General features: G+C 42.4%; 1 protein-coding gene across 6 annotated transcripts in view; it reads left to right on the forward strand.

Annotated features, from left to right (window-relative positions):
- The window catches only part of DAAM2 (dishevelled associated activator of morphogenesis 2), a 325,498-nt gene that overhangs the window by 205,494 nt on the left and 104,183 nt on the right, over positions 1 to 15,821 (forward strand). For all 6 annotated transcript variants that reach the window (XM_053305346.1, XM_053305390.1, XM_053305362.1 and 3 more), the window contains 2 exons: positions 1,683 to 1,757; positions 6,836 to 6,930. In XM_053305346.1, coding sequence (XP_053161321.1) covers positions 1,683 to 1,757; positions 6,836 to 6,930 — 170 coding nt within the window. The remainder of the gene's footprint in view (positions 1 to 1,682; positions 1,758 to 6,835; positions 6,931 to 15,821) is intronic.

A 15,821-nucleotide genomic window follows, 5' to 3' on the forward strand; every position in this document is an offset into this window, starting at 1 on the left:
AATGATCTAACTCGGTATAAGACAGCTCCATATCTTCATATGCCCCTCTGTTTTTTCTAATGTCCCAAACTGTGTTACAAAGCTATTAAGGCAATTAAGCATTTTCTATGTGGCTTCTAACCCGTTTAAGCCAATTAGGTATATTTATTATTGGAATAGTTGTGGAGAGTGTTTTTTAGTTAGCTACCTAGAATCTGATGCGTAAGGTAGGATATTAACCGTATATGTGTATGTATAAATTCATAAATGGAAAAAGAAAAAGAAATCATGATAATTATTTAAAAGTATTTGAGATAACATTTGTTGGTGTTCTGAGGTGTAGAATTAAGGGTGATTCCACAATCCTGCATAAGAGGCTATTGGTTGGATGTTCTGTACATCCAAAGTTTATGCAGTTGTCTGAAAAGCCGTCATCTGGTCTGATTCCTATCCAGAAACCTTGGTTTGATATTATTTTCTGATCAATGTTATCGCTCTGCAACAAGTTGTGGTAAATTAAAAATTTTTTACAACAGTGACTGCTGTACTCTTTTGCTTCGGAGCTTTGTCAGCATGTTTCAAGAGTTATCAACTAGGCATTCAAGGACAACTTTCCATCATTTTTCTTCCAACATTAAGTGTTATTTTAAAAATGAAAACAGCAAGAAGAAAAATATTTTATTACCATAAATATCACCACAAAGCAAAATAAAAAGGAGAAGAAAGAAAATAAAACCTTGTTGATTCTAAATTACAGAAATCTTATTGATGGGCATAAAATATGGCTATAGAAAAAATATGCACAAAGTATACAGAGTGAAGGAAAAACTGCTGTTTAATATAGTACCACACAAATAAACAAGTCATGAGAGATCCCAACTTGAAAACAAAAGCTATAGCATTGAAACATAATCAGATTATGCATTTATGTCTAAAATATTTTTATAATTTGTGTTTGGAATTTGTTTCCAGGATATTGAAGTTTTTTCTATGTAAGAAACTAGTTGGTGCAGCCATCATTGACCAGGCAAAGTTATTTTTGCGTAGATCACACGCATAGGAAAGTTAAAGAAAGTAAATATGTCATACTTCGTTTTATTAATGTGCTTGCAAAAGTGAAGTAAAAGTTTTAAATTTGTAGGATTTCAACTTCAAACATTCATTTTATTGAATAATTACCATACATAGTAAATTTGAATCATAGTAAATTTGAATCTGAAAAGTCTTCTGCTTCTCTTGGTCATGATGTCATTTTTGAGTTATTGATCTGATGACTGAGTGTTAAAACATCTGTTGAACAATAACAGTTGATTTCTGCTTTTTTTTAAAAAACCTTTCACCCAGCATCTGCCAGTGTAAAAAGTAGTGCATTCAGCTAATTTCAGTGGCAGGATTGTATATGCAAAATTTTGTATTTGTAGGTATTTGAGAAGTATGACTTTATTTTGCACACACAAAGGCTTCAAACTATATGAGAGATAAATAAGAACCATAGTGCCATTTTCTTGCTATTGTCCTTAAGAGGGGATGAGTGATCCTTTACCATAATGTTCCAAACTTGGACGGTGTGCCTTCCATGGCAGTTTTTGCTAAATATGATGGAAATACAAAGAGATGTGGATGGCCTCTCAAAAGGCAGGCCAAATAGAATCTATGGTTCCTTCAGTATTTATCGTATAATTTTGTTTGATTTTCTGTTTCAGGAGCAAGAAGACCCTAACAAACTTGCTACAAGTTGGCCAGACTATTATATTGACCGCATCAACTCCATGGCTGCCGTAAGTAAGCCTGTGGCATAGAAGAAGAATCTGTTTAACTATGAAAGGTTTTCTCAGGAAAATGGTAGAGAAGTTGATGACTTGTGTACCCCAGATGTAGTGGGTTGTAGAAGCTCTGCTTTATCATCTCCCCTTATGCCTGGGTTGTGACAGGGCTGCAGCCATAGTTAGGCTTGTAAGAGCTTGTGCTGCTAAGGAGTTTTCCAGGGCCCACCCTGAATATTTAGGTGCTCCCCTGTGACTTAATATATTGGCATTCCTGGATACTTGTGAGCATATGAAAATCATTATCCCTGCCTTCTCTCCCCTGTTTTCCCTTCCTTCAGGAACTTGGGCATGTGAATACTTCATGTGTTCTTCCAGTCTTCAGTAGCTAAGCTTAACAACCCAAATAAACCTATCCCCCTTTTTACTGAGGAATAGAAAAGTTACTTTTATGCCGCCATGTTGCTTTTGGAAACTTGTCAGTGTATGTGCTCCAATATATATTTGTACTATAGAAGAGTTTGCAAATGAATAATTGCTTCAGAAGCAGTTCTTTTGAGTCCTGGCTATCCTGAACATATGATATCAGGATCAAAGGTCATTGATACAGCTGTTACACATTTCTTTTCTCTGGGTTGGAAATAATGAAATTGGAGCACAACAGCTCTATAGAGTGGAAAAGAAAATGTATCTTTCAACACATCTCACAGATGGAATCTAACTCTGCTTGGGTGACTTTCTCTCACACCTACACAGCCCTTACAAATGCTAGGGATGAAATGACTAAATCAAGACATAAATTGCATTTATGTGTCCGACCCCAAGGACCCCATTACCCGTGAGCTGCTAAGGTTCTATCTGGAACCCCTTTGAAAGAGCTGCACTGGCTGCCAGTCTGTTTCCGGATCCAATTCAAGGTGCTGGTTATTATATTTAAAGCTCATAACAGTTTGGGTCCATTAGCTGAAGGATCACCTACTCCCAAAGGTTTCTGCCCTCTCAACAAGGTCATTGGAGGAGGCTTTGCTCTACGTGATGGCATTGAGGAAGGCTCAATTGCCATGCACGCGAAACAGCCTTCTCTGTTGTCCCCAGGCTCTGGAATGCTCTCCCACTGGGTGTCCATTCTCTGGTGTCTGTGGCAGCTTTTTAACACATTTAAAACTCTTTTATTTGTTCAGGTTTTTACCCCTTAGGGTAAAAACCGTTCTCTTTTTGTTTTTATGGCTATTGCTTTTTGTTGTTTTTATGGTATTAATTGATGTGATTTTATGGAATTTTAATAAATATTTGTAAACCACCTTGGGATAGGTTTGATGAAAGGTGGTTTATAAATTGAGCAAATAAATAAATAAGATACAATCAGATTTTTTTAAAAATGGAGAAACCAATTAAGGGTTTGGCAAACAAGTTCTAGGACCTAGAAGAGAATGGAAAATGAAAACATAGGCTGCACAACTGCAGCCTCCTTTTGTTTTTGGACTAGGAGCCCAATCATCCTCAGACACAGTGCCAGTAGTCAGGGATTATGGGAGTTGTAGTCTGACATCTTTAGGTGGGCTGAAATTGTACAGCCCTGCAATAAAGAGACCTTAGGAACAGGAACATAGGAAGCTGCCATATACTGAGTCAGACCATAGGTCCATCTAGCTCAGTATTGTCTTCACAGACTGGCAGCAGCTTCTCCAAGGTTGCAGGCAGGAATCTCTCTCAGCCCTATCTTGGAGATGCTGCCAGGGAGGGAACTTTGAACCTTGATGCTCTTCCCAGAGCGGCTCCACCCCCTAAGGGGAATATCTTACAGTGCTCACACATAAAGTCTCCCATTCATATGCAGCCAGGGTGGACTCTGCTTAGCTAAGGGCACAAGTCATGCTTGCTTCCACAAGATCAGCTCTTCTCCTTGCTTGACCTTGTAAGACCTTACTTGAGTTCCCATCAAAATACTAGTTTTCCCCTCTCAAACCTTTTCATCATGGTAACTTTCACAATTTTCACATGGAGGATATTTTAACAAGTAAGTCTTCATGCAATACTGAAGTTGTAAAATTCATGTCTGAGGCCTTTACCACTGACTTTACTTATGTAATATGAATCCTATATATTGGATATAAGTCAGCAAAATGATTAGTCCTCCTGAGCTGCTTGGAAGAAAGATGAGATACTAATGTAATAAACAAATACATTTATAAGGTGTTGCCATTATTTAACATGCCAGTTTGACTAGCAGATGGTCTTTCAAAACCAGGTTGTCAAAGTATAGGACTAGTCCTGGAGAGGAGTGAATCCCATGCCTGTCATCTTTCCTACCAAAGTTTGTGATGTGTTGAGTTGACTGGACAAGGACTTGAGTGTGTGTTCAATTTCCAGACTAATGTCACACATGGACAATAACTGTTCGCACATGCAGTGTGGGAGGGGTAATTTTTGCCAGACCTATCTTCTATCTAGAGCTCTCTGTGCCTCCCAAAAATATGTCTGAGGGTCCCACCCACACCCCTCAGGGTGATAATCTGAGGAGGCACAGGCAGCTGTAGACAGAAGGAAAGACTGGCAAAAATCACTCCCTTCTCTGCTGCACACACAAAATGTTATTCCATGTGTGTGATGTTAGTCTGGATGCCAGCCCATCTCATGTAATTCTTTCATGATACTTTAGCAATTCTCATGTGGATGATTTCAAGCAAACATCCATCCCGCAAAAACCTGTGTGAGGGCTTTACCCTATTGGATATGTTTGTAGAATTCAGCCCCTGTTGTGTTTCATGAGATGGACACATTAGTCTTAAGACAATGGAGGAAAAAAGAGGCCAAGACTGTGTAGGAGTGAGGAGGATTCTTGGCTGCCCGCAGCTTTTGGAGAATAGTTGTCTGTAATCACGCTCCCTTGGGAATGCTAGGATTATTTGATACTGCTATACTTGCACACCACCTCCATTTTCAACAAAACCCTTAGGAGTACCTTCTAGTGATCCATCTATCATTTCCCCAGAGTAGCTCTAAGGAGGAAAAACAGCCACCCAGAAAACAGTGAGTTTTTCAGATGGACACTTGTGGGCCAGCAGCAAAAGGCTGAGGGCCCATTACTGAAGGAAAGAGCTTTATATTCTCTTCTGAGGAACCTGCCACTGAGATTACAACTGCGAAAGAACGGTTTCTTCAGAGCTTCTATTTTGAAAACAAGGATTATATGACCTGGTGTGAGTGCTTCAGTTTGTTTGTGGCTCTTGGGCACAAGATAAAACATTATTTCCTCTCTTTTTTATTGGTTGCTCTCTTTCTGTTAGCAAAGGAAGTAACTTGCTCCATTTCACTGGGTGAATTTGACTTCAGCGTGAATCAGAGGTGTGTCAAGTTAAATCCAGCTCTCTGTGCCAGCTGCGTAGCATAAAACAGTCACATTGCTTCACCAGCTGACAGTGACCACCCTGAAGATTTGACATATATTGGCACTGAGTTACAAATGCAAAGTGAAATGAGAGGGCTTGAGAGGAAGGGATAGCTGGGTAAATAGGCATTCCAGTGAAAGAGAGTTGTTCTCTGATTTGTACTGAACATTGCATGAAGGGTTTTACTATTTGGAACATGTTGTAAGTGCCTTGAAAGGGCTGAGCACTGCACTTTCACTAAGCTTGTGTTTGTTTACATCATGATATATTCATTCAAAGTGCACCACTGCACCCAATGTAAGATGGAAGGTGTGGAATGCACACCTAAGGGTGTTTATTCAAGATGTAAACTCTGTTCAATTTTAGTGGGGCTTAGTCCCTAGCAAGTATGCTTAGGATTGCAGTCTCAGTAAGTTTGCATTAGTCATTGAAACTTGCCTTACTAATTAGGTGGTGATTTATCCCACTTATACAAAGAGAAGGTTTTCTTGTAAGATCTTGTGTTTAGGTTCTGAAAGGTCTATACCAGTGGTCTCAAAATGCAGCCCTCCAACTGTAATTGGACTACAACTCCCATCATCCTCAGACTCAGTCACAATCACCAGTAGCCAGGGATGATGCGAGTTGTAGGCCAGCATCTGCAGGAGGGCCAATGTTTGAAATCCCTGGTCTAAACCGAAACGCTGAATTCATTTAGTTAATTGCAGCTGAAATACTCTAAAGACTAGAAAATGCAAAGTAGCAAATCCTCAAAAAGGATATTGGATCATCTACATATGGGATGTGAGATTGTTGCTTAAAATCTTAACATTCAAACAAAGTTGCTTATGAGTAGACCCTTTGAAATTAATGGATCAAGTTAGTCATGAAAACTTCCAAAAGGCATAGTACTACAGGGTTTCTTTTCCTTTGGATGAGAATGCAGTGGAGATTTATGACGTCTTTGTAATGTCTCTTATTTACAAATATATGGAGAAAATGTAGTGGAAGCAGGATCCGTGGAACCACAGATCCTGCATCAGGTTCTCAAAGCAGTAGCATGGACCACTGCAGCCCACTACCAGGCTGCTTCCAGTCTAGCACACTGTTCTCTGTGTGTGTGTCCACATTCAGTCTGGAAGAACTTATTCCCGCTGTCTTTGTGCCTCTCCCAGATCCTGAAGGGTGTCCCATTGCCAAGACTGGAGAGAGATTCCTGAACATGATATACCATTAAAGCCTTTTTGTTATATTTCCACTTGTCTATCTGTTTTGACAGGCAAAACTATAGGAGAGGCCCACTTATGCTAATTGAGACCACCAACTTCTATATACTGCCATAAGTTAGAATGTCAGTTTGGTTTAGCAGTATTCATTGAGATCCTTTCAAATCACAGGGTAGAAGAACATGATTAGAAAAGCATATACCTTTGCGGAAGATCTGTTGGCAAGCATGATTCCTACTGTAAGCCCATAAACTTGAGTTATCATGTCTGTACTGCCACATGGGTTTGCCAAGCCACAGAGTTAGACAGAACCTCGCATCTACCCAGCTTTATTACTGGAGACTTGGCTTTCCTGGTGAGTAGCCAGGCAGCATCTCCAAGTTTCGTTGGCAAATGGCTCTTGTTTGATGAATCCTGATTTGCTCAGTAGCTTCAGATTGCTGTGATCTTTCATCCAGTGCTAGATCTGTGTAACTATTTATTTGCCTCTTCCAAACAGATGCAGGCCCTGTATGCTTTTGATGAAGAAGAAACGGAAATGAGGAATAAAATAGTTGAAGACTTGAAGACAGCTCTGCGGACTCAGCCCATGAGGTAATTATCCGTCCTCCTTTCCCACATCATGTAATTTTTGGGTAAGGATCTGAAAGCAACTAGCATGGAGAAGTATAAGATATATAGGAGGAAGTGCAATAAGACTGTGGAGAAACTTTGTTTTTTCTCTGAGGTTAATTCGGATGGAACTGTTGAAGGGAAGCTTCAGGAACCTGTCAGGGTATATTTGAACTGGTCAGCTTTCCCCAGGATCAGCAGTATTTGCCAGCGTTTTTCAAACTTTTTACAAGCTTCTCCCCTTCTAAACTTACTAGATCTTCAATGTGCTCCTTTCCCCAAAGCCTCTGAGTATATCCATCTGAGTCTTATACCTCCTGCTGTCTTCCCCACTTCTCCAGATCTGACATCCTCTGGTTTCTTCCCTCTTCTGTTTGCTCCTCAATCATTTTTCTCTCAAAATCCTATGTACATGGTTACTCAGGTTTTCTCTCCCTTTCCCCAAGTCTGACCATTTTAATGTATTTGACAAAATCCAGAATCAACCTTGGTGATAGGGTTGCGCGTTTTGTATTTTTTCTGTTTCAATTTGTACCAAATCTGAATCAACCACATTTTGTCCCCTGCTAACTTGGCAAAGAGGCACCTTTTAATGTGGTGATTCTTTTTATTTAGCAGGGGGAGAGTAACTGGCCCTGTCTACCCCCAGCACAGTAACTCCAGTTACTGTTGCTTGGGTCTATCTGATGTTGCTTTTTAGATTGTGAGCCCTTTGGGGACAGGGATCCATTTTTTTAAATTATTTTTTCTCTGTGTAAACCGCCCTGAGCCATTTTTGGAAGGGCGGTATAGAAATCTAATTAATAATAATTAATAATGATAATAATGTTGTATTTTGTCAGAAATTAAGCCTTCCAAATCACCTCAGTTTTGTTTTGTATCCGAATTAATCCAAATCCGTATCCGAATTAATTCAGATTTTTTTAAAAATGGGTCACATGGTCAAAAGAGTGGGTGGGGGTTATAGTGCCCAATGAATGGAAGCTACCACAAAAATTTCAAAAGAATTGGGCAAACTACTCTTTTTTTGGTGAATTTCTGAAGTTTGCGCGTCTTTCAGATTTTCCCCATAGGGTATGATGGAGGTTTCAGGAAAAGTATAGCTTCACGTGGGGTGCGGGGGTGGCTCAGAGTGGAGTGTGGTTGCTGGTAGTGCCCAGTTGGTACAAGGCAGCTACCACAATTTTTTCAGAGGAATTTGTCAAAGGGCTGATTTTTAAAGAATTAATGAAGTTATGCATCTTTCAGATTTTCCTCGTAGGGTATAATGGAGATTTCTGCAGTCCCATAACTCCACTTGGGGGGCACTGGGGTGGCCCAGAGCAAGTAGCGGTGTAGTGCACATAGGGTGCCAACCCATGAAGTACAGGGTTTTGTTGTTCTAGAGGTGTTCTGCGAGTAGATTCTCTAGTAACATATGAGAGTGGATTCATGGTTTTTCATTAAAAATCTCATTTGCTACCAGAGAATCTAAACTCAACACCTCAGAAACAACAAAGCCCAGTACCCCAATGGGTTAGCAATCCGGGGGTGGGGGTGGTTGGCACCCTCTGTGCACTACACCACCACTCACTTTGGGCCATCCCAGTGCCCCCCAGCTGGAGTTATGGGGCTGCTGAAACCTCCATTAGATGCGTAAACCTCAAAAATTCCTAAGAAATCAGCCCTTTGCCTTATTTGGAATTTGAGATAAATGGACCAATGCTTTGACTCAGTAAATGGCAATTTCCTGTGTTTCTAAGATCCCGAGTGGGTAACGAACATTTTGTTTCTGGACATATTAATCCCTTCAAAGGGCAGGTCAAAAATGTTGGTGTGACTTTGAAGATGCAGACTTGAAAAACAATAACAACCACCTCAGTGCAGATCAGGACAAGGCACAGGAAGAACTGAGAGATTAGGAGTGGACTGCATTATGTAGCCATGGTGGGTTAAGAAACATATGACTTTGAAGCCTGCCATTGCTGGCATAACCAAAGGGCCACTCCACATGTTACAGAATGGCAAACACATGTTTGCTACCAAATATATAGTATATGCCCAGTATTATTTCAGTAGTTACATAAAATGCCTACAAAACTACTTCCCAAGGTTTCTTTATGGAGAATAAAATATGAGTAAAATAAATACAGGTGGATCTCATCATTCATGGGGGTTCCATTCCCTCCTACAACTGTGGATAATGAAACTGTGAATAACAAAGAATTGAGTCTATGGGAATGGGGGGGGGGTTGGGTTCTGGAGCCCTGGAAAATTATTATTAATAATAATAACAATAACAACAACAACAACAACAACATTTATAAACCGCCACATCCAGAGGCTCTCGGTGGTGTACAACAGCTTTAAAAAGACATAAAAACACACAATTAAAAACACAGTGCTAAAAACAATATAGAAACAATTCAAAAACAATTAAAACCATTTAAAACCAATCAAAATAATTTTAAAAAACAACAACACTTTACAAGCCTTGGAAGGCCAGGCTTGACCTAAAAACAACAACAACAACAGGAAAGAGTCAGAAATAAGGATGGAGTACAGCCTTGGTCGCCTTGGTCACCTCAACCCTCCTGCTCTTCCACTCTCCAGCTGCTCCAGCAGTGATCCTCATCTCCTCCAGTAATGGGTAATAGTGAAGTTTCCCACCGCACAGTTGAAGTCCAACACTTAGCAGTGCTACAGTCTTTTTGCAGTGGCAAAAATCAAAAGAAAATAGCAGTGGCGTTGTTGGGATGCCATGTTAGCTGTTTGCTTGGGTGGCGCTGTGGAGTCTGGGCGTGGAACCCCTCCTCTGAGGCTTTCGTTCTCTTTAGGGGGTAGTAGCGCTGAGAAGGGCCCAGGCTGGTCGGATACCAGTGGGGTTGAGTGGGCAAGGTAGGGAGAGCTGCAGGAAACAGCTCCAGGGGGGCAGCTAGGTTGGTTGTGGCAGGAGTCAGGAAGGGGGCAAGGCTGGGGCTGGAAGTAGGCTTTAAGCCCTGTCAGTTTTGAACTGGGTTATTTAAAGACAAGGCAGCTGATGATGAGGGGCTGCTTCTGAGTATGGGAGCTAGGAATTCTCCAGGAGAGGGAACTGGCTGAATGCAGCAAGCCAGGAGGAGGACTCAGGTGACAAGCTAACCTCCTACCCTGGCTGTTCCTGAAGCGGACCTTTCTGGGGGTGCTCCAGTCATTTTGGAGTTCAAGAAGGGCTAGGAGCCCACCTTGTCCCCTGGGAGTCTGACAGGAGTGAAGGCACGCCATCTCCAGTCTTCTGCTTGGAGCACAGTTCATATAGCAGAAGCAGGCCCTGCAGAGGCAGACCTGCTGCTGCTGCTGTCATCAACATCATCCTCTTCCTTCTCAAAACCAGTGAAAGTGCAGTTGTTGCTTTCTGGTGATGACAGCCACTGCTGCTCCACAGCTGTGGTGGTAGATGTAGCTACCTTGGCAAGTAGCTGGTGATGCTGGTTTGCTTGACCTTGTTTTGCAGAGTCCAGTATGTGTCCTTGTAGGGTTGCAAAGTAGCCTCCAGCTGCCTCTTGAACTTTATGCTGCACTCTATCAGGGGATCAATCTTGAAGACTTTGTCTGCTAAGGCAGTCCCAAGCTGCAGGATCTCGGAGAGCCCCTTTGGAGTAAAGAGCTTGGGGAGCATCCCTTCCTCTTTCTCCTCTTCTCTCTCTCACTCTCAGGAGCTACCTGGATCATCTTCTCCAGTATTTCCTCTTTGAGCTCCTCCTGCAGGGATTGTAGGAGCTCCTCTACCTTGTGTGCCTCAGTGTCTTCCAGGCCTCCCCCAACAATGGCCCATGAACGTTTGGCAATCTGCTGCACCTTGTCAGCCATAGAGGAAACTGCAGAAAATGCTGCAGTAGATGAAGAGGTGACTGCCCTGGGCCACAACCTCCGCCACACTGCATTCCATGTGTTGCTTGATCTCAGAAAGGGATGCCACAATGTTCACTGTGCAGTCTGCAATGCTGTAGCTCCTCCAGCAATTGCTGACTGACAGTGGGGGATCGGTCTATATCAGATCCAGCAGCCTCCTGAAGGTGCAGTGAGTGTGATAATACCTTGGTCCATCGCCTGCATCAATGAAGTGGTGTTGGGCGGCAAGAAGGCTGTCTGCAAGTCTGGGTGTGCAAACTGCATGGCCTCAGGATAGCCAGAGGTGTTGTCCAGCAGCAGGAGGAATCTGAAAGCCAGATTCTTGGATAACAGATACCTCTGCACCTCATACAGGAATCACTTGTGGACCCAGTCGGAGAAAAGCTCTGTGGTCACCCATGCTCTTCAGAAGATGGGAAGCTGGCCTTTATTCTTCCCTTTCAGGGCATGTGGGTTCTGTGCTCGGTGCAAGAGCATGGGCTTTATAGTCTCCTGCAGCATTGCTGGACACCAGCAAAGTGAGGCAGTCCTTGGCTGCCTTGAAACCCAGAGCAGTTATTTCTTCCTTGTTTATGAAGGAGAGGGATGGCATCTCCTTCCAGAACAGGCCTGTCTCATCAACACTGAAGACGTACTCTGCCATGTACCCTCCAGACTCAATCAGCCACTGGAACTCTGATGGATAATGTACCACCTTGTGCTCCACTGATGCTAGTTCCTCTGACCGCTTTATGTTGTGAAGCCTGTAATGGTGCTTGAACCTTTTGAACTAGCCCCTGCTGGCCAGGAAACCACACTCAGTGCCTTTGCATGGTGTTGCCATTTGACTGCCTTCCACCGCAAAGTGCCTGTAGAGCCACAACTAATATAAATATGAATATTTATATACCGCTCTTCAACCAAAGTTCTCAAAGTGTTTTACATAGAAAAATAAATAATACATAAAGCACTGTTGAGGCTCAGCACTTTCTCGTGGATTACTGGTCCACTCAGTGGCATGTTTCTCTGGGCTTGGTCCTCTGTCCACAGGCTGAAGGCCTTTCCCATCTGTTCCATGTGGGACTTGAGTGTGTGGAACGTCACCTTGAGACACTGCTACGTGCCAGACACCACACTCGCATGGATACTGGCTTTTTATGGAGCAGACAGAGAACTCGTTGATGCTGTAATGGCGTGCAACAGATGCTGCACTGTCCCCATGAGCCAGCATATCCAGCAGCTTGACCTTCATGCTCAAAGGCAACACTTTGCAAGACATTTTGCCACTCCCCTCAGCAGAGCTCTCTGTGGTGCGCTTACTCATTTTGACTTTGGAGGAAGGAAAAATTTGTACAATGATCTACAGAATTGATAAAGTATGGTACAGGACAGTAATTGATAATTAAAATCAATTTTGATTGAACAGATGCTTCAAATCAATTTTCAATCGATAGAGTATTTTAAATCAATTTTCAAAGGATACTTAAAATCAATTTTTTCTGGGGACTGGACTGTAAAGTACAGTATGTACTTAAAATGAATTCTAATGAATAATGGCATTTAAAATTGCTATTTAAATTAACTGCAGTTATACGGTACAGTATTATAATTTAACAAAATTTTAAATTTTTAAATTAAAAAATAGAATTTCATTAAAATTAAATTGATTAAAGTTAAGATTAGGATCTTTCCAGGGCTGCACAGTGCTGCAAGAGGCTCCTCTTAGAAGCTCCACAGGAATGGCAGAGGAAAGGCTCCCAAAGGCTCCTGTTGCCTTAGGAAGGCTTTGCAGAAACACCTGCGAAGTGTTTCTTCGCAGGGGCGGGCGGGCTCCAAAAGTTCAATCACAATGGCTCCAAAAGGTTCTCACTGGCTCCCTGAGGACACCAAAGGCTACTTAAGGCTGCCCAAAACTTTGAAAATAGTGTTTTAAAATAACACACAAAACACACAGAAACTCACTCCTCTGTTCTCTAAACTCCTCTCACTATCCACAGAGCACATGAAGGAAGAGCATGACCATATATGGAGGGATCTGTGTGCTGAAAACTACAGATATGTGGGACACTCTACTGCAAATATTGGGGTCGGGTGCATATTTTCTGACCGTGGATACACGGAACTGCGAATAGCAGAACCGCAAATAATGAGGCCCACCTGTACCTGAATATGGTACTGGCAGATGCTGATGATGTATGCAAAAAGTGCAGCTTTATTCTTGTTGTATGGAAAAAGTGATGAAGCATTATTGGCCCAGGGCAATCCAGACTGATTACTGGATTCCTTAACATAATATAATGTTTTGATACTTATGTTAGATTATACACAAGCCACTATACAACCTGAGTTGTTCAGAAAGGTGAGTAACTAGTGAAGTGCTGCTAGAATTAATTTATCAAGGATCTGGAAGGCATTGCAAATGCTTGGTAAAATGAACTGTATTAATTTAGTCCAATATATAACATTAACAACTCATCCATTGCAAGTGGAAAACTGGTCTTGTGGTAGGAAGCATGACTTGTCCACTTAGCTAAGCAGGGTCTACCCGGGTTGCATATGAATGGGAGACTACAAGTGTGAGCATTGTAAGATATTCCCCTTAGGGCAGGCATCCCCAAACTGCGGCCCTCCAGATGTTGCTGAACTACAACTCCCAGCATCCCTAGACACAATTTTTTGTGGCTGGGTATGCTGGAAGTTGTAGTTCAGCAACATCTGGAGGGCCACAGTTTGGGGATGCCTGCCTTAGGGGATGGGGCTGCTCTGGGAAGAGCATCTAGGTTCCAACTTCCCTCCCTGGCTTCTCCAAGATAGGGCCGGGAGAGATTCCTGCCTGCAACCTTGGAGAAGCCACTGCCAGTCTGTGTAGACAATACTCAGCTAGATGGACCAATGGTCTAACTCAGTATATGGCTGCTGCCTATGTTCCTAAGTGATTGCAACAAAGTTATGAATTATTTTTAGGTGATATAGAATCAGCTTGTCGTGTAATGCTATGACTCACATCTGGAATATGGAGTTTGGATTTACATTCCCTTTCATGTTTTGGTGGTCTGAGGTTCAGTGCTTGTAAAGGGGAATCTGGTGAGTTCTACACCAGGTTGAACTGATCTTGAACAGACAGGGCTTGGCCTGGTTCGATCATGGACTGAACCAGCTCTCCTGCAGGCCAGTTTGTTTCATGGTCAAACTGGCCTTGTTCATTGTGAACCAGTTTGTTGTGGACCGGTTCATGCACACCCCTACCCACCAATCTCCATTTTCTGTGTTCATGGTCATTATAATGAATGTGTGGCCAGTATCCCTCTACAGCAGGGCTGCTCAACTTCGGCCCTTCTGCAGATTTGACCTACAACTCCTATAATCCCTGGCTATTGGCCCCTGTGGCTGGGGATTATGGGAGTTGTAGTCCAAAAACCATGGACAGCCAGGAAAGCAAACAAATGGATCATAGAACAAATCAATGCAGAATTTTCACTCAAGGCACAAATGATCTGGCTCAAACTATCATACTTCAGACACATTATGTGAAGACCCAGCTCCCTTGAGAAGTCCCTTGAGAAGTCCATAATGCTGGGGAAAGTTGAAGGAAAGAGAAGAAGAGGACGACCAGTAGCAAGGTGATAGACTCGATTACAGCAGCAATGAATGCAGCACTGAGAGACCTTAAAGGCCAAGTTGAAGACAGATAATCCTGGAGAGAATATTTATGTGGTCGCTAAGAGTCAACACCAACTTAACGGCACTTAGTCAATCAATCAATCAGTCCAAAAACAGAGGGGGGGGGGGCAAAGTTGAGCAGGCCTCCCAGGGAGGTAGGGAACAATAAATTGTAGCTGGGGATGATGGGAGTTGTAGTTCAACAATAGTTGGTGAGCCAAGGTTGCCTACTTCTGCTCTACTGCCTCCATTCACCCTACTACTTTGCACCCGGAAGGTTTTTTCTAATAAGATAGGCTCCCCTTGCAGAGTCTGGGGGAGTAGGGCATGGGAAATCTCCACTCAAGAGTAGGCTTTTCCAAATAAGCCCTACCTTACTTTGGCTGGATACCTCTGACAGCAGGCATTTATTTCCTCTGTTTATAACAGCCCTAATGAGTGTCAGCACTAGCATCCACAAGCTGTCACATAAAGCCTTTGCTCTTAAATCGCTGGCTGTAGCCCTACGGTCTTATTTTTTCATAGCTGTAGCCAAGCCAAATTTTGAGTTAAGTCCCCATGTCTCAACTAATTTCCAGTGACTCAATTTGTAAGTTGCCAAGTGGGCCACTTGCCAATGCCTGATGAGTGAGCCAGTTCCCTGTTTTAATGGAAAGGATGCAGTGCAGGGGCCCTTAGCTATATCAAATCCCTTTCATGAGCAGCTCCCGTATCTCAGCCTTCAAAATACCAGTCTTGGAATTGAACAAGAAAGTTCCCTGTTTCATGTCCCGTCCTCAGTTCCTTGATGATAATGCCAGTTCAGAAGCCATAGAGTCATAGAGGGAAATGGGACTGGAACAGAGGTAGCAACAGCTCTAATCAAGATGCTCGTTTCTGAATCATACCTGTCCCAAAGGTAGTGAAACTCAATATATTTTGTTGCTGTGGACAGAACATTCAGCTATAAATGCCTGAATGATAATTGCCAACTACGTACAAAGTTTTATGTGGCTTGCTGAGTTTATTATGATTAGGACTATGCAGACTCTGCCAAAAAAAATCCCAAACTCTGCGTTGTGGAAACCTAAATTGTGTGCTCAGAATAATTACAGCAAATTGAGCACATCTGCAAAGTATCCTGCTTCCAAGAGTATGTGTTTCAAAGGGGCTGTGTTTGGGTAGGCAAAAGATAAGATTTCTTGAAAGAGCATTTGGGATATGGGCATCAATTGGCATATCGGGCAGGAAGGATTTGTTTATTATATTATTACATTTATATACTGCCTAATAAGAAAAGCTCTAGCTGGCTTTGATTGGAGAACAGGACAAGGGAAAGGAACTCTTTGCAATATGCGTACAGGATACAAAAATGTTAACCCTTG

This window comes from Hemicordylus capensis, chromosome 1, assembly GCF_027244095.1.
Source record: "Hemicordylus capensis ecotype Gifberg chromosome 1, rHemCap1.1.pri, whole genome shotgun sequence".
In the NCBI taxonomy this organism is placed as follows: domain Eukaryota; kingdom Metazoa; phylum Chordata; class Lepidosauria; order Squamata; family Cordylidae; genus Hemicordylus; species Hemicordylus capensis.